General features: G+C 43.5%; 1 protein-coding gene across 1 annotated transcript; it reads left to right on the top strand.

The window, feature by feature from the left end:
* The first annotated feature begins 389 nt into the window (after window positions 1-389).
* On the top strand, window positions 390-10,111 carry gdf5 (growth differentiation factor 5). Its single transcript, XM_069678434.1, has 2 exons — window positions 390-1,326; window positions 8,247-10,111. The coding sequence occupies exons 1-2, from the start codon at window positions 390-392 to the stop codon at window positions 9,224-9,226; spliced, it is 1,917 nt and encodes a 638-aa protein (XP_069534535.1). The 3' UTR covers window positions 9,227-10,111.
* Window positions 10,112-26,104: the final 15,993 nt, after the last annotated feature.

Genomic DNA, 26,104 nt, shown 5'->3' on the forward strand with positions numbered 1-26,104 from the left:
GTTTAAAGCGAGTGCGCTTCTTCTCAGCCTGTTCTCGGATTTCTGCACTTCTATCACAGACAGATTCTTTGCAGCACTATGGTGCTTACGGATGACGGATGGGATAATAAAGGTCTGCAGAAAAATAGTTTTTTTCAACTTATTAAACTAAGTTTTAGTCCACGTTTGTGCTTTTACAACCTTGCATATGTCTGCAGCCTTTTTCAGACGGGAGAAGAACTTTTTATTCCTTCCACCTCTCGCAGAGCGCAGATTATACTCAGAGGATGAAAGACTCAGACAAAACGGGACTGCTCCCTCTTTTTATTTTAGTCAAATAGATCATTTAATTCTGAACGGACTGATGTTTAATACAATGACGGCCTGGCAAAAGGCTAAAGGACTTTAGGATGAAAGTTGTGAAGCTTCTTTCTTTCCTGCTGAGCTGCTGGACTCTCATTTACCTGCATCCCGTCCTCGGTTCACTCAGCCGGACCAGACCAAGCGAACACAACCAACACCGGCTTGCAGAGGGAGCGGAGCGCGTGGCAGGCGGCGGGGAAGGAGAGCACATCCACAGGGGGACCGCTGGAGGAATCGCTGGGTCAACAGCAACCGCGGGAAGACCAGTTGTGACCGCTCCTGGGTCTTGGAAACCCTCACCGGTGAGTCCAGCGAGGATTACGCGAATTCGCGCGGGCCCACCGTTAATTAAGGGCGAAACGACTGTAACGAAAACCAAACTTCCAGCCAAGGAATCTGCGTCCTCATCTTCGCCACTGCGCAGCGGAGCAGTGCAGCAACAACAACAACAACAACAACAACAACAACAACAACAACAACAACAACAACAACAACAACAACGGGACAGAACCTTCAGCTTGGGGCGCAAAGAGGCCGTGCGCTCCTGGCTGCCCGGCGGGGATGCTCACAATAAGGCGCACGCTCCCGCAGCTTTTAGCACACATGCAGCAGGGAAAGCAGTCGGGACTGCGGCTGCTGGAAGGGGTAGCCCACCGGGGAAACAATTTGGGAAAGTTGCTCCAAGAGCGAGTGCAGTTACTCATGCGCGCAGCGGGCCACCTCAAAGAGCTGTCGGTGCGCAAAAACAGCAGCAGAAGCAGACGCATCAGCAGCAGAGCGCGGGCCTGGTGGCGCAGCGGGGATCCAGCTTCAAAGTCCCGAAAGTGAGCAACCGGGAAACGCAGCACAAACAGCCGCTGGTTATTCCACACGACTACATGCTGTCTCTGTACTGGTCTCTCTCCACCGGGGACTTGAACAGCAGCGCGCTGCATGAAGCGGGTCTGGCCAACACCATCACCAGCTTCGTGGATAAAGGACAAGGTAAACAGGACCTTCTCTCTTTCCACGCGCTGTTGAAGTTTTTTTTTTAAATCACAGGAGATTTTGTCACAAAACAGATATAACGTCTTAAATCATTGTCAGTTCCCACACAGAACATATGATGGCTGCGTTTCTTTTTCTTTGATTTCAACAGAACAACAAGTTTTAATTCCAACTCAGTTTAACTCACAAAGAAAATGTGATCGATCTTAATTATTTTCTTTAAAAACTAGGCTCGTCCATGTAACAAATCTGAGGGATGATTGAGGGAACATCACGGGCTTAAATCGCAAACGTGACGTAGGAAATTAATGATGACTATTTTTTTTTTCGAGGGTTTTATTTGTGTCTCTTGGTATTATTTAGAATATTGGGAATAAGCAGTGGCGCTGATATTGTAATCAGAAAATATCTGACAATAGAAGGGACACGAGCCCAGCTGACAGCAGAGTGCTGCGGAATCAAACGCTGTGCATGAGGATGAAGTGATGGGGGAGATGGTATCTGATTTGTGGCTTGGAGATGTGAGGGAGAGCGCTGGAGGTCAAGCACCAGTCTGGAGGTTTCTGGAGGAGGGCGGTGCTGGAAGCGGGGCTGTAAATTGTCTAAATGTAGACATGCCTGTGTTGGGGAGTTCATGAGGTAAGAGAGTTAGAGCATCTGGAGGGGAGTCAGGAAGGTCAGCCGCTCCTACACACATATATAGAGGGGACGATGGGAAAAGAGATGACTCTGTTATACATAAATGTTCTGGAATGACTTCAAAGCTGCAGGAAGCTGCTGCGAGCTGAGTGAGCTGTCACACATCTAAACGTCACTATACGTTATGATGTGTGAAAGGGGCAGTTCAACGTTTTAAGAAACATGCTCGCTGGCTTTCTTGATATGATTCTGTACACTATATGGAACCAGCGGCCGGTTAGCTTAGCTTAGCATAAAGACTGGAAACAAGTGGAGAGAGCTAGCTTGGCTCTGTCCAAAGGCAACAAATAGCATTGTAAAAATATATTTATTTGCATAAACCTTAAGACTATAAATATATCAAATTCTTAATGAGTCATCTCAAGGTGTTCTGCCAGGTGGATTACTAAACGTTTAGCTAACTTTGTACCACACAGACTGAGAGTCGATCTTCCTGTGTCACTCTCAGCAGCAGTGTTGATGCATCGCCCAAAATGTGGAACTGTTTCTTTAAAGGCTGTGGTGACGAAAAACTTTGAGCCTATTTTAGAACATTTGGGTTATTTGACATGATTTTTGTTTTCAGGTTTGTTTCTGCTCTTCTGACTAGTTTAAAAAAACATGATGAGATTTGTTACTCACCAATCAGGATTTAGCAGTTGTTGGGTTGTTTGCTTGGGTCGCCAAAAGTGTCTAACAAATCTGATCAAACCACACCTACTGGGTGCTGATGAAGAATCTTTGTGTTGTTGTTGACTGTTAATCTTACCTGATGATCTTTTTATCCTGAACTTATCTGTTATTACTTCTTTGTTGGTCATACATGTTTCAGATTTGGCAGAACTATTTTGGATTTTCAAGCAGGTTTCCAAGTGTGTGTGTGTGTGTGTGTGTGTGTGTGTGTGTGTGTGTCTTTAGCCATCTGGTCAGTCATTGGCAGCATTGCTGCTCTCGGTGATATACTGCCTCAGGAGGGTAAATAAACACTCCTCACAGCCACAAGTAGGGCGGCCCCCCTGTGTAATGTTATCTTTACGGTGTAAAACTGTTTAAAACAATGTTTAAATGAGCAGAGTTTAATATTTCTAGCCCTGCTAAAGGTTTACATTTCAGGCACTTAATGTACTTTTAATTTGGGCTTTATTTGTTTAGTGTGTCCTCAGCAAATCGCTGGTGACCTCTTCCACATGTTGAGGGGGTGAGCGAGGTGTAACTGATGGCCTGACACGTCTCTTCCCCTTCACTTGTTCACATGAACTAACTTCCCCTTTCTTTCTTTATTTCTTTCTTTCTTTCTTTCTTTTAGCCTCACTCTTTTCTTCTACCTCTCCTCTCATTTGACATGTTACGTTAAAATCAGCTAATGTTAACCTTACTGGAAATCTACACCGACACTGTAGCGCCAGACGAACGTGCGTGACATGTAAGCATCACGGCAGCATCTATTTTGTAATATACACCGGCTGTGACCACAGCAAAGATGAGTCTCAAAGTTAGCCAATGGTAGCTGCGATTCCTGGCCATAAATAGGGGTGGCAGTGACACTAAAAAGTGTGCGTGTGTATTTCGCAATTGTGCATGAACTCTGTATTCATGTAGGATGTAGAAGTCAAAATGAGAATGAATGAATAGGATTGTTTTAGCCAGATGTTGAGAAAATGTACATTCATTGCTCTTTCTAATTAATCTCGCATGCTCATCGAGCCAATCAATAACTTCAACAGGAAACTGAAATCGAAGTTGTCCAAAATGAAGAGATCACACGGTTTAACAGGGATTCCTTGGTTGTGGGCGTTTTCACATAGCAGTCAATGGCTTTCTACCCATCGCTGACGAGCAGCAGCGGGGAAAAATAGACTCGACGAGTAAACCGAATCGAGCCGCAGGAAATTAATTGTGTATTACGCCCACCTTCTGCGCAGCATACGCAGCTGGTGGTGATTGCAGCGTTGAATAACATTGGAGCGGTTCTGTCCCGACACACACGTGTTCAAAAATACGCTTCAAATACGTTACCTGTAGATTCACTGTTATATTACAAATAACAGTTACAGTTTCATTTAGCCGACGCTTTTGTCCAAAGAGACTTACATCTGTTAAACAAAACCTCCCTTAAAGAGTTTCAACAAAGACTGAACATTATACCAAACAGGTAATATAATGTACAATAATAATTAAAGTTCATTGGCCGATGGTCTCTGTCCGACACAATCTCAGAATTTTGAGCCTGCTCACCTCTCCGTTCTGGTCACTTCCTGGTCAGCTGCTGGTGATGCTAAGTGACTCAAAACATAGCTGTTTTCTGCAAAGTCTCTGCCCTCAGCCCAGCTCATCTCTCTACATGTCCCTCTCTCACGGAGGCCTGGCTCAAATTAAAAGAGTAACAAAATCAGACATATAAAATTTAGTTGCATTATACACATTGGGAATCAGTCAAGAAGTCCACTCTATTCTTCTATCAACAGTAGGATGCTAGCTAACATTAGCCTCAAAGTTATGATGTTTACCAGGCTCATCTGCCCCATCAGAAGCTCCTTCTCCGTATGGAGTTGTCTCTCATTGGCTATTGTGGTCCAGTTAAAGATTTAAATCGTAGATGTATTTCTAAAACATTTGAAACTATTGGGGCGCCCCGGATGAGACTGCAAGCCATGCGAGAGGTTTAGGACTTGATCTGTAAAGCTCTCACAAGGTCCCATAGAAGGGATGCCCAGTAGTCACACCTGATGGACTTGTCAGATGCCTTTGAAACAGTGAACCACCCAATCTGTCTGTCCACCCTTTCCCAACAAGGCATCTCTGGTACAGAACAACTGGTGTTTGAGTCCTATACCTGTGTAAGGAGTCGAGACCAAGCATCAACAGATTTCATACCCGGGATCAAAAGGATCTGTCTTTGATCCCCTTCCCCTTATACAGAACAACGGGGGTTTGATTTCTATCTAATAGAGCAGCTGTTCAAAGCTGCACCATAAGAAGAGGAGTCCAAGCCTAAAAATCTTTCTCATGGCGTACCACAAGGATCTGTGCTTGGCCCCCTTTCTTTCAATACACACCACCTCTGATTTTCTTGTTATATGGTTTGTCCTACCTTTGCTACCCTGATGATACCCACTTCTATTTGTACTCCCTCTGCACAGATTTCAGATGGTTTCAGTTGTAAAGGGATTTAGTGCGTTAGAGACTGAACTCTTGAGGCTCACAGTCTGTCCTTATATTCAGCACAACATTAGTGTCCAGTGTCCGAAAAACACTGCTCATCTGGTCATCACAGATAGATAACCAACTAACTTTCATTAACCATGTTGCATCTGTCAGTCTGTTATGTCCCTTTGAACTGTATAACATCAGAAGTATCAGGTCTTACCTGTTGCGTATGCAGCTCAGCTCTTTGCACAGGCACTGTTCATCTCTCGTGTTGACCTCTGTGATTCCCCTCAGGCAGGGCTGCAAGGTCGCACAGAGAACTTTTGTAAATGGTCCAAAATGCAGCAGCATGTCTGGTCTTCAACCAGCCATAGACAACTCATGTCACATGACTTTTTAATGACTCTCCACTGGCTCCAGTTGGGGCTGCACTGAGGTGCAGTGGTTAGCGCCGTTGCCTCACAGCTAGAAGGTCTGTTTGCATGTTCTCTCCGTACATGTGTGGGTTCTCTCTGGCTTCCTCCCACAGGTCATTGGTGACTCTAAATTGCCCGTAGGTGTGGGTGTGAGTACGAAGGTTTGTCTGTCTCTATGTGTCAGCCTTGTGATTGACTGGCGACCAGTCCAGGGCGTACCATGCCTTTTGCCCAATGAGCCTGAACAGGATAAGCAGTATAGACAATAGATGGATGGCTCCTGTTGCTGCTCACATTAAGATCAAGTCTCTAATCGTCTGCTTACAGAGCAGTCAACAGGACAGCACCCACCGAATTACACTCATCATTCATGTTTATGAATTTTCTTGTTAACTACATTCTGCAAATGAACAATGACTGGCCCGACTCAGCCTATCTCTACTGTCAAATCTAACTCAAAACACTTCTTCCTGTGTGTCTGTTCTCAGTCATGGTTATTCTAAGCTTAATCCAAAAGGCAACTGGACTTGGTTGAAGTTCTTGAAGATGTTTACTCCATTAGAGGCTTATATTTCTATCTCCATCCACCAGTCAGTTTAGAACTGAAGAAGCCTTTCGGATGAGAGGTGAAACGTCTTCAAGAACTTCAACCAAGTCCAGTTGCCTTTTGGATTAAGCTTAGAATTGTTCCTGCGGTTCTCCAGTGGTCGATGGAGTTACCAAAATTGATTCAACTCAAAGAGCTCTCCTCACTCTTATCATATGTTGGGCACTTATATGTTACTTCATTCACCTGCAGCCTGTGGCACTTACTCTCGAAGGCTTAACCCTGATCATCTGCGGCTTTGATAGAATCTCTTTGTCATCCTAACCTCATCGTCTGCCAAAAGAATACATTTTAAAGGCAAATGTGTAACTTTATTGAAGGGAGGCTTTACATATATAACTGCAATTGTTTGCTAGTTGTAAGTTTAAGTGGTTACTTGGTAAAAACTGGATTTAAAGGGCCTGCGATGGTAAATAGACCGTTTGTTATAAACAGACTTTTTAGTCTTCCAGTCTCTCAAAGCTCTTTGCAGTGCATGTCAACACATGCATTAACATACACATTTATACGCAACGTACCTTCCATGTACCCACTAAGGACGATCTAATCCAGTGGTTCAAATGGACTCACCTCAGGACCCACCACCATCTCCTTAATGACAAATCACGACCCAAATTTCTGACATTTTTTAACCACTCCAATATATTTAATTAAAAATAGTGCAGTTTGGACCTGAGACAGAACGTAACATCACAGTATGTCAACATCACAACAGACAATAATAGTCAACCAAAATGGTGGCAGTGCATAAGGGGAAAATATTCCCTTTACTTATATACAGTATGATACAAACTGCAACATAAATGCAGCCACTGTCTGGCGTGTGAATAAATTACACTACTACTGCACGCGTGTTAAAGGAAACCCACGTCCTCCAAAATAAAAGCACAGCATACACTTTTTGCCACAACCGTTTTGTTTTTTTCAGGCACACATCCGCGACCCACTGAAAACAGCTCCACGACCCCCTTTTGGGTCCCGACCCACCAGTTAAGAACCACTGATCTAATCTATTTTACATTCAGATACATGTACACACTATTGGCACAGCATTCAGGAGCAATCTGGGGTTCAGTATCTCTCTCAGAACATTTTAACATTTAGATTGGACGAGCCGAGGATGGACTGCCGATCTTCCTTTACCGCACCACAGAAAGCCCCTTTAAAAGACAGATGAAAACAATGAGCACGACCAAGAGTTAATCAAAATTTAACTGGTGTTAAAGCAAGACCATCCTCAAAGAGACAAAGTATTTGTGTGTGTGTGTGTGTGTGTGTGTGTGTGTGTGTGTGTGTGTGTGTGAGTGTGTGTGATTTGTTTCCTCTACAGCAGATGCTGGTTAACAGTCTATCAGCAGTAAATAGCTCCAGGTCCAAAATAAGAGGCCTGTTTACAGTCCGATGTGGTCTCCCTGTCTGGTTCTAATGTACTTTTCAATGCATGCTAAAGTCCTGGATAGAAGGGGGGGAATAACGTGAGAAGAAGTAAGCAGAGGGGAGAGATCTGCTGCTGCTGGTGTGTGTGTGTGTGTGTGTGTGTGTGTGTGTGCTTCGGTGGATTTCATTGCTGGATTTCATTTAGACATGGAGGTTCACTGGTTTCCTTCACTGACAACAAAAGAAAACATTACACACCACACCATTCAGTTCATTCCTCCTGATGTTCCCGTGTTATGAGTGTGTGTGGGTGTGTGTGTGTGTAACGCCTGTTAGCGTCTGCCTGCAGGAGCAATATTAGCATGCTGTAAGAAAATGTGTAACTGCTCATGTTATTGGTCCTTCTCCCCCGTTTGGTTGTGTTTGCAACTATTTTAATCACACATTAATCTGCCTCCTGGAACCAGAAAATGTTACAATTATGTGAAGACAATAATTCATTTATTGTAAATGTACTTATCTCTGAGTCGACAAGCCTTTGCAGCTCTACCAGCTCTGTCTGCCTTAGTGTACGTCTGTGCAGCTATTTGTGCGTGTGTGTTTCATTCTGTTTGTGCCTTTTAACAGGCTTAACTGCTCTACTTCTGTGTATTCATTTGCCTTTGCTCTTGTATCTCTGTCCTCCCTCGCAGACGAGCGTGGGCCCCAGCTGAGACGGCAGAGGTATCACTTCAATGTCAGCTCTCTGGAACGAGACGGGCTCCTGGGGGCTGAATTACGCATCCTGAGGAAGCGCCTGTCTGACCCACGGAGAGCCTTCTTTGGATCGGCAGCCGCTGACGGAGGAGGAGGGGGTGGAGGAGGCTCGTCCCCGTGCCTGAAGCTGTACACCTGCGCTTCAGGTAAACAACAGGCTGCTCTGCTCCAGACGAAAACCATGGAGGATCAGCTCGGTGGAGGCGGATTTGGCAGCAAATGGGAAGTGTTTGACATATGGAAAGTCTTTAAGGGCTTTAAAAACCAGCAGAACCAGCACTCTCAGCAGCTGTGCTTTGAACTCGAGGCCCAAGAGCACAGAGGTGGGCGCTCCATGGACCTGCGCACTCTAGGGTTCGCACGACCCGGCAGGACCAACAAGGAAAAGGCCTTTTTCCTGGCGTTTGGCAAAAGCAAGAAGCGTGACCTTTTCTACAACGAGATCAAAGCGAGGTCAGGCCATGACAACAAAACCGTGTATGAATACCTGTTCACCCAGAGACGCATGCGCCGAGCTCCTGCTGTAAGGGGGGTGAAGAAAACTCTGCAGCAGTCGGTGCAGTCTCTCCCCCAACATCAGGTGGTGAAGACGCAGACGAGGCCGCGGTGCAACCGCAGACGACTCCATGTGAACTTTAAGGAGATGGGCTGGGACGACTGGATCATCGCGCCGCTGGAGTACGAGGCCTTTCACTGCGACGGCGCCTGTGACTTCCCCATCCGCTCGCACCTGGAACCGACCAACCACGCCATCATACAGACCCTGATGAACTCCATGGACCCGGAGTCGACGCCGCCCACCTGCTGCGTGCCCACACGACTCAGCCCAATCAGCATACTCTACATCGACTCGGCCAACAACGTCGTCTACAAGCAGTATGAGGACATGGTGGTGGAGTCGTGTGGTTGCAGGTAGCAAAGCAAGACAAAGAAAGAGAAGGGACGAAAGGGTCTGCCCTCCTGTCTGAGGAGAGGTTGTTTTGAACGTTGTGATCGGACCTAAAATGGGAAGATTAACACTGAAACAGCTCTTACTTCAGCAGACTGTGACTGGACGCACTGCTATGCAGCAGGCACTGCTCTTCACACTCAAGTGGACTATCAGACTGCATACCAAAGACTGTTACACACTGTTAAGACTAAACAGAGAAAGATAAACTCCTGGAGGTGATGCTCTTTAACACCCACTCACTAAAACTCGTGTGTAATGTTGGTTTTGGTGGTGATGAGCAGAGAAACCAAAAACATCAGAGACTCAAAAAAACTGAACTTATATTAGATGTTTACTCCTTCTGTTTGTATCTTTCAATACTTTCTGATTGGTGTAAAAAGTTTTTGTGTATCAGAAAAGCTGTTGACACATTATTGAATTATACTCTAAGATGCCCTTTTTCCAGCACTTGTCTGCCGTTGTGCCTTCGCCCATTAAGATATAAAATGAAGAGTAATTTGTGGGCTGTATCCAAGACTTTTCATTGAAGCATGTAAAGAATTTCTGATGTATAAATAACAGGCCAGTGATGAAGTGCTGATCTGATGTGCTCCAAATGTGGGAAAGCTGCATAAACTGCGATTCAATAAAAAATGCCTAATTGACTGAGCTCCAAGCTCCCATCAGTCTGAACGTCTGCCCCCTCACAGCCTCTAGACTAAACTATCAAAGGAATTTGTGATATTTTCAGAAGCCAAATACCAACTTAACCAAAGAATTTCTGTTATCGATGTGATTTAAAGTGTTTTGTGGTTGGAATCACAAACTGACACAGATTTGGTCAAAAGAAACATGAAGTCAAGTGACAAAAATGAGGTATTAAAAAGCTCCTACTTCTCAGTTACTGTCTGTTTATTAACTGCATCAACGAACTTGGATTTGTATCTCGTATGTTGTATGTTTTCACCAAACCTCGAGAGATTTCACTGCCGCAGAAATAACAGCAGTGTCTGGAGCTGTGGCATGCTGTCGTTTGGTGTAACGTGGTCTTTTGCTTGTCTTGATGTTCCACTCAAATCAAACCTGTTTAATATTATCAAAGCTTTAGTCTTAGTCTGACCTCAACATCAACCAGTATATGCTCTCGCTCCAGCACCAAACAGGAAGCAAACAGGGTTAATGGTAGGCGTGGGAACCACAGGGTAACACACGATACGAAACGCGATACGTGGCCCACGATAACGATAATATCACGATACAGCGATTCTGCGATAATTGATATATTGCAAGACAATCATATAATGATGCATCACGATATCTAAATAACTAAGTGCAGGATTAATGTATTTATTCACTTTAATTTGGTGTCAGTTTCACAGAATATGTTTTTTTTCATACTGTAAATTATTTTAACAGAACAATAGAACAATTGCAAAAAAAAAAAAATTAGGACTGGATTCAAAAGTGGCTTGCGCGGGGCTGGTTCAGCTCATTTGGTAGAGCAGGTGCCCCATGTACAGAGGCTACAGTCCTCATCGCACTGATCGCAGGCTCGACTCCCGGTCTGCCGATCATTTGGTGCATGTCGTGCCCCACTCTCTCCTCCCAACATTTCCTGTCTGTCTTCAGCTGTCCTATCAACTGAATGCATAACCGTGGCTGGCGCATCTTTAAACTTCTTTTCACCACTGTCCGACATCATCCTGCCGTCCTCTTCTTCTTCTTCTTTTATCCAGCCGTCTTCTTTTTCTTCAGCCAATTCATTCCCGTTCATGTTCATCTCTTTCATGTTACAAGCACCACAGTGAGGAGTCATGAAGTGGGGACGCGGTGAGTCAAAATCTCAGGGAAATCTATTGAAAGCGTCGTATATTTATAGATGAAAATATCGCTTTTTGGCGCCAGCCTATCGATAATTGTATTGCTCGAGTCAGGACGACGATATATCGCCGTATTGATATTTTGTCCCGCCACTAGTTAATGATGCCACTGCACATAGGTCTGCTGTCACCTGGGTCTAACTGAAGGCGAGGTGATAGTTGGACGCCACGTGTGAGCGTGGTGGCACATAGCTCCAGTGAGACATTGAAAGTATGAAGGAAGAAAATGCCTCGCTGAATGTTGCTCTCAATGCTAGCCCCGCTAATGTCACAGTCTCAGTTAAAGCAGATCATCCAAACGCACTACAAACCCATAAGTGCAGCTCGATGTTTGCAGGAAAAAAATCAAATTAAAACAACATTAGAAAGGTCATGAATCTGAGGATATTGCTAACTTCTTTAAGTGTCTAAGAGCAAAGACTTCTAATCAGTCAGTATAGGGCTTTTACACTGTCAGTCGGGATTATTACGCCTCTGTTACGTTCTGTCTTTTGTGTAAAATGCACAGAGGCGGAATGGTGGGGCGAAGTCATTCTGCCTCTGAACCGGTATCGGAGGTAGTAACAGAGGCACAACGGCGTCTGTGTAAGCTGTAGAGCCGGCAGGGTGGAACAGCGCATTGTATGTGTGTATTTGAAGTTTACACCTCGCACACGTTTTGCTTCCGCAATAGCAGGGCACAATAGCACAAAAGAGATATAATAGGTCCCATTTACAGCCAAGAAGTGTAAATTTAAATGTCCCCTGTACAAAGTCTGTCTACCACCACACTGCTAAGGTCACGACCATCAGACAGAACCTCAGGGTCTGCTGTGGACCCTGACTTGGATTTAAGGGCTCCTGCCTTAACCTATTTCCTATCAGCAGGAGGAGCGCAGACTTTAAGGAAACCCCCTGACAGTCTGTAAAGCTGTACAGAGATTTACAGCTTTGTTGTTGCTATGTTACACATAAAACAGCAGCAACACTTCTCTGGCTGTGTTTCAAATGGTCTGCAGCGGGAGCACCTGTCTGCCTGCCCCTTGTAAAGCTCCTCAACCATTGGATGAAGCCATCTGCGCTCAGCGAATAGCTCGTTTCTCTAGGAGACGGAGTGATGTAAGCATTTCCTTTAATCAAAGCTGAGGCATGCCAGAGGTATTGCCCCCTCTCTCAAAACCTGAACTGACAGGGCGAAGGTGGGGAAAGGCCGAGCAGGACTGGAGTAATAAAACACTTTAAAGAATGAAGCAGAAAGTTTGCAGTTTTAAACCAGTAATCTTTAAATAATGGAGCTTCATTTGAGGACATTTTCCAGTTAGCGACTGACTTTGAAGTCAGGAGCTTGGGAATACAAACTGATAAATGAGTTTTAATCCCAGGAAGCTTGTTTATGTTTAGGACACGAGTTGGGTTTGGAAAGCACAAGTTCAGGAAAGCTAGCGAAAGACTAAAGTGAAGACAGAAGTTCTTAAAGTATTTAGCGGGCTTGCTTCACTGATATCTGCAGGGACATGAATATGACTACCCGATTTTCTTTCCGATGTTATTGGGAAACACCTGTAAACAGTGTTCTTGAAGGCAAATAGCTAACAAGGGAGTTCTCAGGAGGACCCTCTGAGAATCAATCAGCAGCTAAGACCGATCATCTTGGTTCAGACTAACATCCAAACTGAGTTTTGACTGAGCTGAAGTCTCTCTCTGTTTTCCAGAGGCCAGCAAAAAGTGCATTTAGGTAATCTAGCCAGCATCAAATAAAGGCAATTAGTTTTGATCTGTCACTGGTTTATCAGTTATTAACTTTGAGCTGCGTTTCAGAGTTGGAAAAATGCTTGTACTGCTGCTACCGCTTCCATCATCACTTGTAGAGATTAAAAGCTCAGATTGATTTGCTTATTGTGTCTTTGAATTGAATGAAAAACAGTCACTTCCAAGGCTGTGATTTATGGCTCGTGATTTGTGTGTTGGTGAACAATCAGCTCATTCTTTTCAGACGCAGGAAGGAACACAGTCACTCAGACCTGACAGAACTAAGTTTAGCTGCCGACCACAAATGCCAGTCACAGATAAGAGGTATTCACTCTGTTGATTTTCCCAGAGACCCATTTTTAAAATCCAGGGCCGAACCCTTGGACAAATAAATATGTGAACAAAACACTTATTTCGTAAGATTTAAAATTCCCTTTACTTTTGGAAGATATATGTGCAGTAGGCGATTTGTTAATTTGATTGTCCCGTGGGAGAACCCCACTGCGCTCCCCTGCCCCCACATGTAAAATGTACACCTCCCCAAAGGACGTTGTTGCAGCCCGCCATAACCATAAGTGTGAAATTTCTATGAGTTAATGAGTAAATACACCTTTAAAGTTTATGCAGTGTGGACTGAGTTTGTCCAGGCAGGGTTCATTATGTTGCTCACACTATAAACAAGGCATTTCAAGTTGCAGGACACACAATGAACATTGCTCAAAACACAAAGAAAAGAACATTCTAGGTTAATATAAAAGTTAGATAGTGTCAAAAAAACTCATTTCAGTAAAAATACATTACTAACAATAAACATAAAATGTTTTCACCCCTTACATAAGCAGGAATTGGAATGTAAACTATGAATAAAGAAGTTCCCTCTGTGAAAACATGAGCACAGGAGAACATGTGAGAAATGCTGGTTTCAACCTGCCAGTGGAAAGAACAAACATGTAAAAGTGTGTCCATTCTTACCAGAGACGTGGACTTGGTGACTTGGACTCGAGTCGATTCGAGTCACTCTTTCGATGACTTGCGACCTGAGGCATGATGACTCGGATGACTTGCGTGTGTTCATGAGTTTGAATGTTAGCTGTTAAATATAAAATGATCAAATTCATTGTTGTCAAGTTTCTGTCTAACTATCAAGTTTGTACGCAGCGCAAACTGGGAATCATGATTGGACGACTCAAAAAGCTCCCCAGTATGTGATTGTCATGATTGGATGAGTGGCTGTTAGTCAAACTCCTCGCTATGGCAACACGCAACATCATAGGGGGTACGTCAGTGCGTCGTTGCTATGGAGACGGTCAGCTGTGTCTGTGTGCGTTGCGTTTGGTTGCTTTGATGTGAACGGCCCAGTTCTATAACATTTACGATCACATGTCAGGGGATTCTTTTGGCAGTTGCATCCAGTCTTTTTGCAAGTCATTGATCTGAACTGGCCTTTTGAGTGTTTCTGTAACCTTTGTGAAATCATTTAAAGTTATTTTCTGATCAATCAGAATCCTCTATCAGGGCAAACTGGTAAACTACGGCAGCCTGTTAGCACTGTCAGTTGAACCTGCTGAAAGAGCGATGGAGTGTTTTTAAATGGACACTGGGAAACAGTATTCCCCACAGAGAGAGCGGCTGGCTTTCATTATCACACATTAGTCCGTCAGAGATACAGGCGCTGGATTATACAAACAGCTGATTTAAATCTACATGTATGATTTATGGTGACTGATATCTACTATGATTTATGACGCTGTAAAAGTGTATTTGCTCGACAGGAAATGAGACATAATTGGGAAATTGACTTCACAGTTTCCTTTGATGTATTTTCCTCCATCACAGGGTGGGACTGTTGAAGGAGAAACACACACGACTGTTCGGTGTAAGTTTAAATATTACTGCTCTTGAGGACAAATGTCACATCTTCCACTTTAAGTTTTTCTCAAAAGTTTTTAATGACTCCACAAAACCTTTTTTCAGACACTTTTAGAAACAATAAAGATGAGATATCTGTTTTATTCTTCTAATAAAATGATAACTTATTGAGCTTCATACAGTACAGTTAGTGCTTCTGCATATTGATAGCAAGAGTCCAACAGTCATGTCTCAGGGCCCAGCGACACATGAAAGCAAACATTGTCTTTGATATAATTTAGATTTGTACTAATTAAACAAACAGCCTACAGAATTAATGAGCTTTAGAGGTGCTGGTTGGTGGATTTTGTTAAAACAGAGCTAGGCTAGCTTCTTTACTTAGTTTTTTGTCGTAATGCTAAGCTAAGCTTAAAAGCTGCTGGCTGTGACTTTAACCCACAAGACATGAGCAGAATTGGGAAGTAACAAAGTATTTGTAGTTTGATACGTTCCACCTTCCACTCAAAAATTGAGCCTCAGACACTTTCTACTCCTTACATTGTGAAAACAGGCTTAAAGGGGCAGTTCGGTATTTTTAAACCTGGGCTGAAGTGACTCACAGGAACAAAAAGTTTTGGAATCAGACCAGTAGATGTCCTCCACCGTAGCCGCGATACGGACTGGGGCAGTTGTGCCCGATGAAAGTACGTCTACTGAAAGTGTTTGTTTTTGCCACTGGCTCAGATTGTTACTCCTGGGGTCCGTTTCAGAAAGGAGGATCAACAAACCCTAAGTCTAACCCCAGACTGTGGTTCGATTTACCCTGAGCTGAAAGTCGCTGGCTTTTTGGTTTCAGAACAGCTGATCTGAGTTAGTTCAACCAACTCTGAGTAGGTTCAGCTGGAGTTAAGTGCCTAAGACTAACCCTAACCCTAAGACTATAAAAAGCCTGCATTAATGGAGCCCCAATACCACGATTCACCATGGCAATGGTGCACAAAAAGAGGTCATCCTGCGTCACACCAGTGGAGCTCGAAATCCTCATGCAGACAGTCAACGAAGACGAGCATGTTTTGAGAAAAACAAAGTAACACGGCTGCAGCTGCAGCAACTAGACTTGAACTGGTCATTTTAATTAATATTAAGGACGACTGTAAGATAAGCTAAAATTTATATTAATTTAGGAGCAATCCAGCGGGAGAAAAAACGTACATGGAACCGGTAAAAATAAAATACGAGAACATCATTGAAAGGTGCGGCTCAGGCAGAACAGGCTCATGGCTGAACCTCACTTCAATCAGATTTAAATATTAAACAAAGTAAATATCATTCAGTGGCTGTTTTAATATGCATTAGCTTTATCCCTAACATAATGCTGATTTCACATACATTATGTCCTATATTATATTATGTATACTATATGGTCCTAATTATAAACGGCTGCTTTTGTATTGGTAGGAAATGAAGAGGACCAAGTAAATGATCATATGTCTTATCTGAGAGCTCTCGGCAGTGGTGGTGGAAAATCTACAAATGATGACTTTGACACAGATTTGTCTTTTGATTGTTTTATTAATATTATAAAAGATTTTTATAAAGGGGTCAGAGCATCACAGAGACGCGCGTGATACGGGCTGAATGAATGAGGAAGTCAAGTGAGGGTTTTATAGCCGAGAGGGAGAAGACAGAGCAAAACTCTGAGTTTCCATAGTAACCAACTCAGAGTTAAAGTTACCTCTCTTTCTGAAACGGCAAGCCCGAGGTTTCCCTCATTTCAGGGTTAACAAACCCGGGGTTTTCACTAAACCTGCTTTCTGAAACGGACTCCTGGTGTCCGACAACACTACGGAAATGATCCCTACAAAGATCGTCCTTTATTTAAAGAGTAAAATCCTTTTTGTGTAAAAAAAAAAAGGTTCATGGCCGACGACAAGCAGCGAGATATCCGACTGATTTACACATTGACACAATGTCATTTATTTTCTTTATTTTGAGTTAAAATAAGTGTAGTTTTACAAAGAGGTGAGGTTCAGTGAGCTTTGCAGAGAAACAGCCGGAAGAAAAACTTTTAGTTTTATACTGTGTGGACATTTCAGAGTCTGTGGCCCTGCCCTTAAAGAACGCCACAGAGGTATCGATCGATCTCAAATGTGCAAGAAACAAAGATGCAGAATTGTTCCTTCATTAAAGAGAAATAACACCTCACTTCACTTTCAGATTAAAGTGAATAATCATTAACATGCAGGAAGAAACACTGACAGGAAATTGGAAGTGAAAGGATGAATCATTAGTTCTGCTTTTGTTGACTTCATTAATCCTACCTTCTTTCTACACAGGCTTTGTTGCTATTTCACAATGAGACAATATTTCTTTATTCAGTCCTGCTGGATTAACATCATATTTCCCATGGCTGTTTATTTTCTTGCATTTGCTAAAATGGCGGTTGCTTCTTGAGAACAGCCTCTCTTAAAGTCTTCCACAGAACAAATAAACACACTCATTATATCACAAATGTCAACAAAAGAGCTTCACAGTTTATCGTTGTTTCTTCGGCCCTGGCAGTCGTTCGGCTGAGAAACTTCCTGCATGTTTGAACAGTTAAGAACCAGAAACAAATTAATTTAAATGCAACCAGAAGAAAAATAATAAGAGGCTGGTTTTAGAGGCAATAAAAGATTTACCTAAAGTACTTCTCTTCTTAAAATGGACACTATGGACGCCGACTCTCCGTATTATTCTTTAGTGCAGCTCCACTGGCCCCGTGCCACGGCCGTCCCCGCCTGGCCTTTGGCCCACAGAGCCCATAATCACATTAGGTTGTAGTGAACTCTGCGGTTCTCCTTCTCCAGCCCAGAAATCTGTTGTAAAGCAGAAACACGGATTGTTTACGGGTTTCAGGTTTCCTTGTCGCTGTTTGTGGCCGGGAGTTGTGGCAAAGTGTCAGGCCGAATCCAAGTGAACAGGATCAAGAACCCGGTTGAAGAGGGCTATTGTGTTTCGCTGCTGGGATGTAATCAGAAACATATGCCCTCCATCCTCCACGCTGGAGAGGCAGGCTTGTTTAACAGCGCTTTACTTCATTGAATACAACTTTAATAGTCGCCCCTATTACGCGATTTAACAATGATGTTTCGGGAAGGCTTGCAAAAGCATTTCTGTGTGTGTGTGTGTGTGTGTGTGTGTGTGTGTGTGTGTGTGTGTCTGTGTGTGTGTGTGTCCCATGAGAGGACTGTACACACCCGGAAGGCTTGTGTTCCTGCTGAAAACCACAGACCTGAACACACCAAGGTTAGTGTTCCACATCTCCGTCACACACACCTCCTCCACTTTTATGGAGGGCTGCATTTTGATAATCACATTTTCTTCCACTTAATCTGATTATGTTTCAAGTTAGCGTACAACCACAGTCAGATTTATCATCAATTTTTAACTTTCAGGCAACGAAATCCAAAGAAAAGCACATCAGATGTCTGATCTGTCAAAGTTAGTGTCTTATATCTTGATAGTGTCCCTTTAATAAACTTTCATTCACACGTAGACTGTGACTGCTGAACATTCAGTTTCACCAAATGTAGATAAAAGTCCCCTTTAACTCTCAACTCAGCAAGTCCTGGGTCAGTGGTCCAGTTCTTGACACTGTCCTCTTGCTTATTGTGCACGAATGTCTGATCTGAGGGATGTACTAAGAAGCGAGATTAGTCTGTTGAGCCTAAACCCAGGGTTTTCAGTGTCACGAAGTTGGCTCTCTTTTAACGTGGCTAGATCACCATGGTAACTTACTCTGCAAAGCTAACCTGGTCGGGAGCAGGTTATGTTCAGAATTTCGGCTTAAAATCGGTCGAAAGGTCCTGAAGATGTTCTCCACAGGTCATATGGATGCTGAGGTTAAAAGGATACTTGTGGAACATAAAGTTATGCATGTAAAGAGACATTCAGTCAGTGATGAATATAATGTGACCCCCGTCCAGTCTCTCTCTTCTCGTTTTTACCTGTTTGCTTCAGGTAAAATGAACACTTTAAATGCACACAGCAGCTGAGGACACTGGATCACGTTTTTATGTTTCCTGCCAAGTCCGTATCACACGGCTGGGTTTGCAGCTAAAACGCAGATGACAAAATTGATGTGTCTGTTGGTATTTATCGCAGATTAAATCAAATGAATGAATTATTGGAGGAGGGAAGCCACTGGGCTTTGTCAGGCACACTCGCACCGAGACAAGGATTTAGTTTAAAATGACTTTACTGAACAAGGCCATCTCTCGTAAAAAACATCAATATTACAAGAGTAAACGCTGACCAGTTTCCTCAGGACGTGGCTCGGGGTCATAGTCAGCAATTCTCTTCCTCCAAACACACAAAAAAGAGCTCAATTTTGGTCTCATCTGAACACATCACGTTCTCCCAAGCCTTCTCTGAATCATTCAGGCGTATTGGCAAATTTCATAGGGGCCTGTACGTCTTCTTGAGCAGGGGGACCTTGCGGGCGCTGCAGGATTTCGGTACATTACGGCGAAGTGTGTTACCAATGGTCTTCTTGGTGACTGTGGTCCCAGCTGCCTTGAGATCATTAACAAACTCCTCCTGTGTAGTTCTGGGCTGATCCATCAGCTTTCTCATGATCATCGATACCCCACGAGGCGAGATCTTGCATGGAGCCCAAGACTGAGGGAGATTGATGGTTATTTTGTGTTTCTTCCATTTTCTAATAATCGCACCAGCAGTTGTCTCCTTCTCACCAAGCTGCTTGCTGATGGCCTTGCAGCCCAATCCAGCTTGTGCAGGTCTACAATCTTGTCCCTGACGTCCTTAGACAGCTCTTTGGTCTTGCCCATGGTGGAGAGGTTGGAATCTGATTAACTGATTGTTTCTGTGAACAGGTGTCCTTTATACAGGTAACGAGTTGAGATTAGGAGTGCTTTCTTAAAGCGAGAGGACTAGTCTGTGTGCCTCAGGGGCACATAACCGGTCTGTGGGAGCCAGAATTCTTGCTGGTTGGTAGGGGATCAAATACTTATTTCACTCAATCAAATGCAAATCAATTTATAACTTTTATATAATGTGATTTTCTGATTTTTTTTTTGATATTCTGACTCTCACTTTTAAATTAGAGACTGTTCATTTCTTTGTCAGTGGGCAAACTTACAAAATCGGCAAGGGATCAAATAATGATTTCCCTCACTGTAAATGCGGGTAACAGGTCGGTTCCGTTAATAAACTTTGCGGGTACGGGCGGGTGCGGGTACCCGTGCCGGACTCTGGCCTGAGCTCTCTGTTGTACCCTCTAGAGGTATCCTCCAGTAACATAGTGCTGAGACAAGTATGCAAACAATTCCGTTCATGATGCAGACGGTTGGAAGGTTAAAGAGCAAATATTTAGAGTTTTGCGAAGCCTTACTTTGAACAACTATTGCTGGAAATGCAGATCATAAATAACACCAGAAAAACTCCTCGTGTTGCATGATTCGAGATTACTTTTAACATTCACTTCCACTAAGTTTTGAAAATATAACTCTTTTTCTTCATGTATTCTCGTTCAGTAGATTACCTAATGACCTACAGCTTTGTCATCTGATATGACAATAATCTAATCGAACATATCCGTCGACCCTGTGACCTCTGGATCCGTGTTCCCGCCCTGCTGTGTTTTTCACCACATCTCCTTCCAAACTTCTTTCTCGCCTGTTTTTACTGCTATCAGATTTGGCTTGGCCGAGCTGACCGGTGTTTAACTTTCTCGCGAATGCGCCCGTGGTTTTCCTTGACAGATGTTAGGGAGGAATTTTATCATGTGGTCGCGCCAATAGCGGCTGAAAGTAAACCAGCAGCGTTTTATCTGGCACGGCGTGTATGACACCTACGTTCACAGCTGTGTGCGTCTTTCCCAGCATGCATGTGGGTGTGTGTATGTGAATTTCTGTTTGGGGGGAAGAAGGGTTAATAGCTTTTATGTACCTATAACCTGTTAACTGTTAACATGCATTTTTTAAAATCATAAAATGTGATTGTTTGGACTCACGTGATTTAAGTGTGTGGATTTTTTAAGCACACAGACCAGTTACAGTCCAAATGTACAGCCCAGAAGGGGGGATTTTTCTCCAGAGTTCAACGTCTCCGAGCCTTGGCAGAAGAGCAGCTGAGTACATTTTCAGTCCAGGTTTAACCTCCAACTTTTTATCATGAGTTAGTGCCGCGCTGCTGCTTCCCCCCCCCCGCTCCTGCTCCTCCATGAATCGCTCCCAAAAAAGCCACAATTTCAGTTCTGCTGTGAAAACATAGCTCTCTTTTCAGCGCAGACCCCGGCCTGGAAAGCATTTGATTAAGGCGTACATGTTTCGTGTTAAGATACAGTGGGTCTATTCACTTGTTGAGTGTCAGAGCAGAAGCGCACTGCAGGATGAAGAGGAAGAGACTTGTTTACATTGAAGTGTCAACGGCTGCATCTCGATCTTCGTCATGTTTCTGCCTGATGTACATTTATTTAGGAAGCTTGGACCCTCTTTATATCCTGAAAGTTTGCAGCGTTCATTTTTGTTCCAACTCATCTTTTAAGGCTTTAATTTATGCATCATTGGGGCTGTTGCTGCTTTGACTGACACGTGGGTGCTGATCACTAAACCTTACCTGCTGGCCATGTTGGGTTGCACCTTTTACCCAATTATTCATGCGGACATATGACTTGCAGAGCTGCCATCTTTTTGGTGAGCGAAACTCTAGTATTAATATGTTATCAGTTAGCAGGTATCATGTCTGGATCCCACAGGTTCCGTGTCCAGCGCGTTCCGTCTGGTCCATCAGACGGCGCGAGCCCTTGCCCACAGGAAGCGTGTCTGACCCACTGCGCAGCGGAGCCCAAGCAGCTGGATTCACGAGATCACAAGATCGCGGGAGAACTATGTTATCACGCGATAACATCAACATTAAACAGAGCAACAAACAAACAACAGTTCAGTTTGCACCTCCGAGGTTGATTATCTGCTCATTTGGAGATCATTCCGTGATTTTAGTGTTTTAGTGTCACAAGAGAACAAACTAAAGCAGAGGATTGCATTAGCCTGGATGACAACATTTTTGGGTTGAGTGCAGCATCACTGGTTGTACTTTCTTCAATGAGACCTGGAGATGAGATTGTACTGTTTATTTTTGTAAACAGAAGCATGCTAGCTAATGTTAGCTTCAGGAGCTAGAATGATCACTGTTCCTTGGCTGCACTAGTGGCTCCATCTCCTTCTCTGCTGTACTAACAAAATCATCACATGTTAATTCTGTGAATATAGAGATATAGGTATGAGACTTCTTATATTACCAAATAATCTGGACCAGACATTGGCACCATCAAAGGTACAAAACAAGATTCCTCCTCCAATTGTCGGGAGGTGGAATCGTGTTCATATGCGCCCAAAACCCAGCCTTGGTTAAAAAGTTAAATTAGCAGGACTTTTATGTACAATGAATTTTAAAATATAGCTTTGTTGACAAACAAACTAAACTTCCACCACTATCGCCAAACGATGGGATGAATTTTCCCCCTCCCACCTCTTTGTCTTCCACACTCTCACCCTCTCATACAGCTTTCATGGCCACACACAGCGCTCGATAGATACTGGAGAAACACATACCCTCACTCACTCACACACACACACACACACACACACACAGACACACAGCGGGGACGCCCACTCTGTGAACCATTATCATTACCAGGTGTTGAAAAGAAGAGATATCATTGCTTGTGATCATCAATCATCACACTCCCCTCGTACGTTCCTCCTGCTGCCAGAAGTGCTTTTTTTTTAAGAGAAGAAAAAAGATGTAAAACATTTTGGCCACCTGCGCTTTGGCTCCAAACAGACCCAACTCATTTTTCACTTTTACAAACTGACAGGAAGAAAAGATAAATATAAGGATATTATCTTTTATCACAGCCAGAGATAGAAGTGCAGCACGGGGGTTATTTTTACACTTATTGTCTCAAAGGTCACGACAAAGCTTCAGTGACGTATTTACACAGTCAAAAACTTAAATGTGTGAGGACAAACTTTTTTTTACGCATTCACAAATTAAGATACTTGAATGCAAATCTTTTTTACACGCACACAAAACATGAAATACAACTGCGGGCTGTGACATTATTTGTGCACATTATTTTGCGAGCTCAAAATCTTTGAACTCAACTCAAATACACATTTTTGCACACAAACATCAGACGCACACAATCAGCTGAACTCACTCTTTAAAGACTCATCACAACCTCCAATCTCCAAGTCAGTTTTGATTTCATGTTATTAAAGTTTTCCATCCTTTTCTTGTCCGTTCAGAAACAGCTGAAACTACTGGAAGCCAACGCAGCTTAAAGAAGATTTGACAAATTGTCTTCATTTAGTCCACTTTAGTTCTGCATTCATTGTTTGTTTCATTGTTCAGATAATTTCCTGTTTTACTTTGACACCTTGTCTCTTGTGATCTTCCACTTCCTGCCTTTGTGTGTTTTCCAGCTTGTTTGATTATGTGCCCTGCCCTTAGTGTTTTCACCTGCCTCTTGATTGTCCCACCTGTGTCTAATTAGCGTCTCAGTGTCAGTTTGTCGTTTGTCATTCGTCTACCCTTTCTCCGTTACTTCCTTTCTTGTGTGTTTGCGTGTGAGTTTTGGACCTTACCTTATTTTGTTGGATTTCTACCCTGAACTATTCTTAGTAAGCATTTTGGGTTTTTGTCTTTTGCTAATTAAACTTTTTTATTCTAAGTGCACATTCACACCTAAAGTCTGTTTGTTTGGTCCAAATCAAAGACCAAATTGTTAGAAAGTTGCATTTTGCCTCCAGTTTGGTTTGTGTTCACCCGGCAGCTTTTAACAGGAGACCAAAAGTTTTGATGCGTGAGGAAACTGCTCTCTGATTGGTCAGTGTTTCCAAGTGGGAAAACTCCCTGAAGTAAACAAAGCGAGAGAACACACTGATCGATCACACTCAACATAATCGTGGACTTCAATGTTTTTTACTTTAACCAACACCATTCGACAGATCGATCACTCCATTCTTCTTTAGTGTTTCACTGAATACTTTGAATGCCTCCATGTTTTTGTGCGTTTCAACAAGCATTTGTGAAATTGTTTGGTCGCCCATATTTCTATTTCCTCGTCGCTCCCCCTCGTCTGTCCTCTACTCATCTCGCTGCGTGCTTGCAAATGTCAGCACCTGTAAACACACTACAATGCACAGTTTTATGGTTTGTTTGTATTTGGTTTTACTTTAGGCCAGTTTACATTCTCACCAGAATCAATCAAATTAGTTTGGTGTGCTTTTATATTTATCTTCGATAAATCATAAATATCGATAAATAACGTCTGTCCTGTAGTCTCATGTGGGACGGCCTGAATGTTTTAAATGACTGATGACCACACAAAGTGTTTCCGTGGTGACGCCTTCAGTGCTGAGCTCTTCCTGCTGTGGTGTCATTTCACTTTCCAAAGACAACCCGTTAATCAGTCAGTGGGCCGTAAATCACTATTCAATTCGGAAACGCGGAGAAGCAAAGCAGACATTTATTTATCTGAAAATGTTACAGATGATTTGTCCTGCCACTTCACCCCCGTGTTCGTCTGCCACGCTCCGCTCCACTGCTCTATTTATCATAGTCAGCACAGAGAGGAAGAACAAGACGGGCCCAGACTGCACCGCGTCCAACTTTCACACACACACACACACACACACACGCACACACACACACACACACACACACACACACACACACACACACAAGCTGTTTTCATTCAGAAAGTTAGCATGTCGAGCCCCCTCCTCGAGTCCGAGGGCAGAGAGAAAACACGGGTGGTGAGAATTCCTTAACAGTCTCCAGTCGCAGCTTTTGGCCGGCGCTCTTCTCCATCAAGGCATTCCAGGAGAGACAGATAATTCCTCTGTTTCCTTCCATTTGCATCCTGAACCATAACACTGCCTCTCCATGTGTCTGTGTATTTGCCTCACAGCACAAACTTAGGAGACAGAAGGTGTACATGTTCACGAGTAAGTCTGCTTTGGTGAAAAGTTCTCTGACCTTTTAGTTAAAGGTACAATAAGTAGGATTTTTTCCTGCATTTTGTCAACAACAAATTCAAACTGGGCCCCTCCTCCTGGGCTCTTCGTCATCAGAAGCTCACTGTCACTCTCTCCTGCGAGAACACGTCCACCCCGCCAAGCTAACACCGACAGCATCACGCGCTTACCTTTACTCTAGCATGCTAACTGCCGGTTAGCTTTTCCTACCCGGTTTGAGGCACCTACCTGTCCAACATAAAGAAGGCCAACTCTGCATCGCTCTAGTTGCTAATCTGAACCACTCCCACACTCACCTGTACGCTGTGATTGGCTCAGGGAACCACAACAGCACCCCTCCTGAAAATGTCCCGTGCAAAGCAAAACAACAGAATAGATGCAGAGGGAAGGGTCTCACAAGGGTCTGCACACACACTCACCAGCACACATGTGTAGAGGCCCAGAAGTGATGATTTATATTATATTGTAAAAGTCTGTATTTTTTTATTCTAGGAAAATCCTACTTATTATACCTTTAAAGGAGAAGTTTGGGCCCAATTTTTTTTTTACAAATGTGTGTGTCGCAATGTCTAATAGGAACAAAAACTTTTAGGATCGGTCCAGTAGATGTCCTCCGCCATAGCCGCGATACGGCCGCAATGGCAAAATTGTACCCGATCAAAGTACGTCCACTAAAAGTGTTTGTTTTTGCCTGACAGGCTCAGATTGTTACTCCAGGTGTCCGACAAAATGACAGAAATGATCCCAACAAAGATCGTCTTGTTTTTTAAACAGTAAGATCCTTTTTGTGTAACAGAAGTCTCTCTCACCAGTTCCCCGAGCTTCGCTCAGCCGGTTCACCCTCCTCTGCCTGTTGCCTCTCTCTCTCTCTCTCCTCGTTCTCTCTTCGGTTTCTGTGAGCTCTTCGTCCGTATACTCTGGCTCACATAAACAGGGACGGCCAACAAATTCAAATGCCTCACCTTCATCGTCGAAATCAGGTAAATATTCAGCCATGGCTTTTGAAATATATTCCTGCTGGTAGAAATCCTCTCTCCAACTCTTCCACCGTCCTGTTCAGATTACATCTCACCACCTTGGAGATTTCAGAGCGAGACTTCTGTTTCTTCACAAACAGGATCTTACTCTTTAAAAAAGGACGATCTTTGTAGGATCATCTGTCGCCTGGAGTCACAATCTGAGCCTGTCAGAGGCAAAAACAAGCTCTTTTAGTGGACGTACTTTGATCGGGCGCAGTTGCTCCAGGGCATTATGTAGCAGCCATTGCGGCCGTATTGCGGCTACGGTGGAGGACATCTACTGGACCGATTCTAAACGTTTTTGTTCCCATGAGTCATTTCGACACACAAATTTGTAAA

Source organism: Semicossyphus pulcher, unplaced genomic scaffold, assembly GCF_022749685.1.
Source record: "Semicossyphus pulcher isolate SPU_LCO1_2020_fin unplaced genomic scaffold, fSemPul1.0.p SCAF_3, whole genome shotgun sequence".
Classification (NCBI taxonomy): Eukaryota; Metazoa; Chordata; class Actinopteri; order Labriformes; family Labridae; genus Semicossyphus; species Semicossyphus pulcher.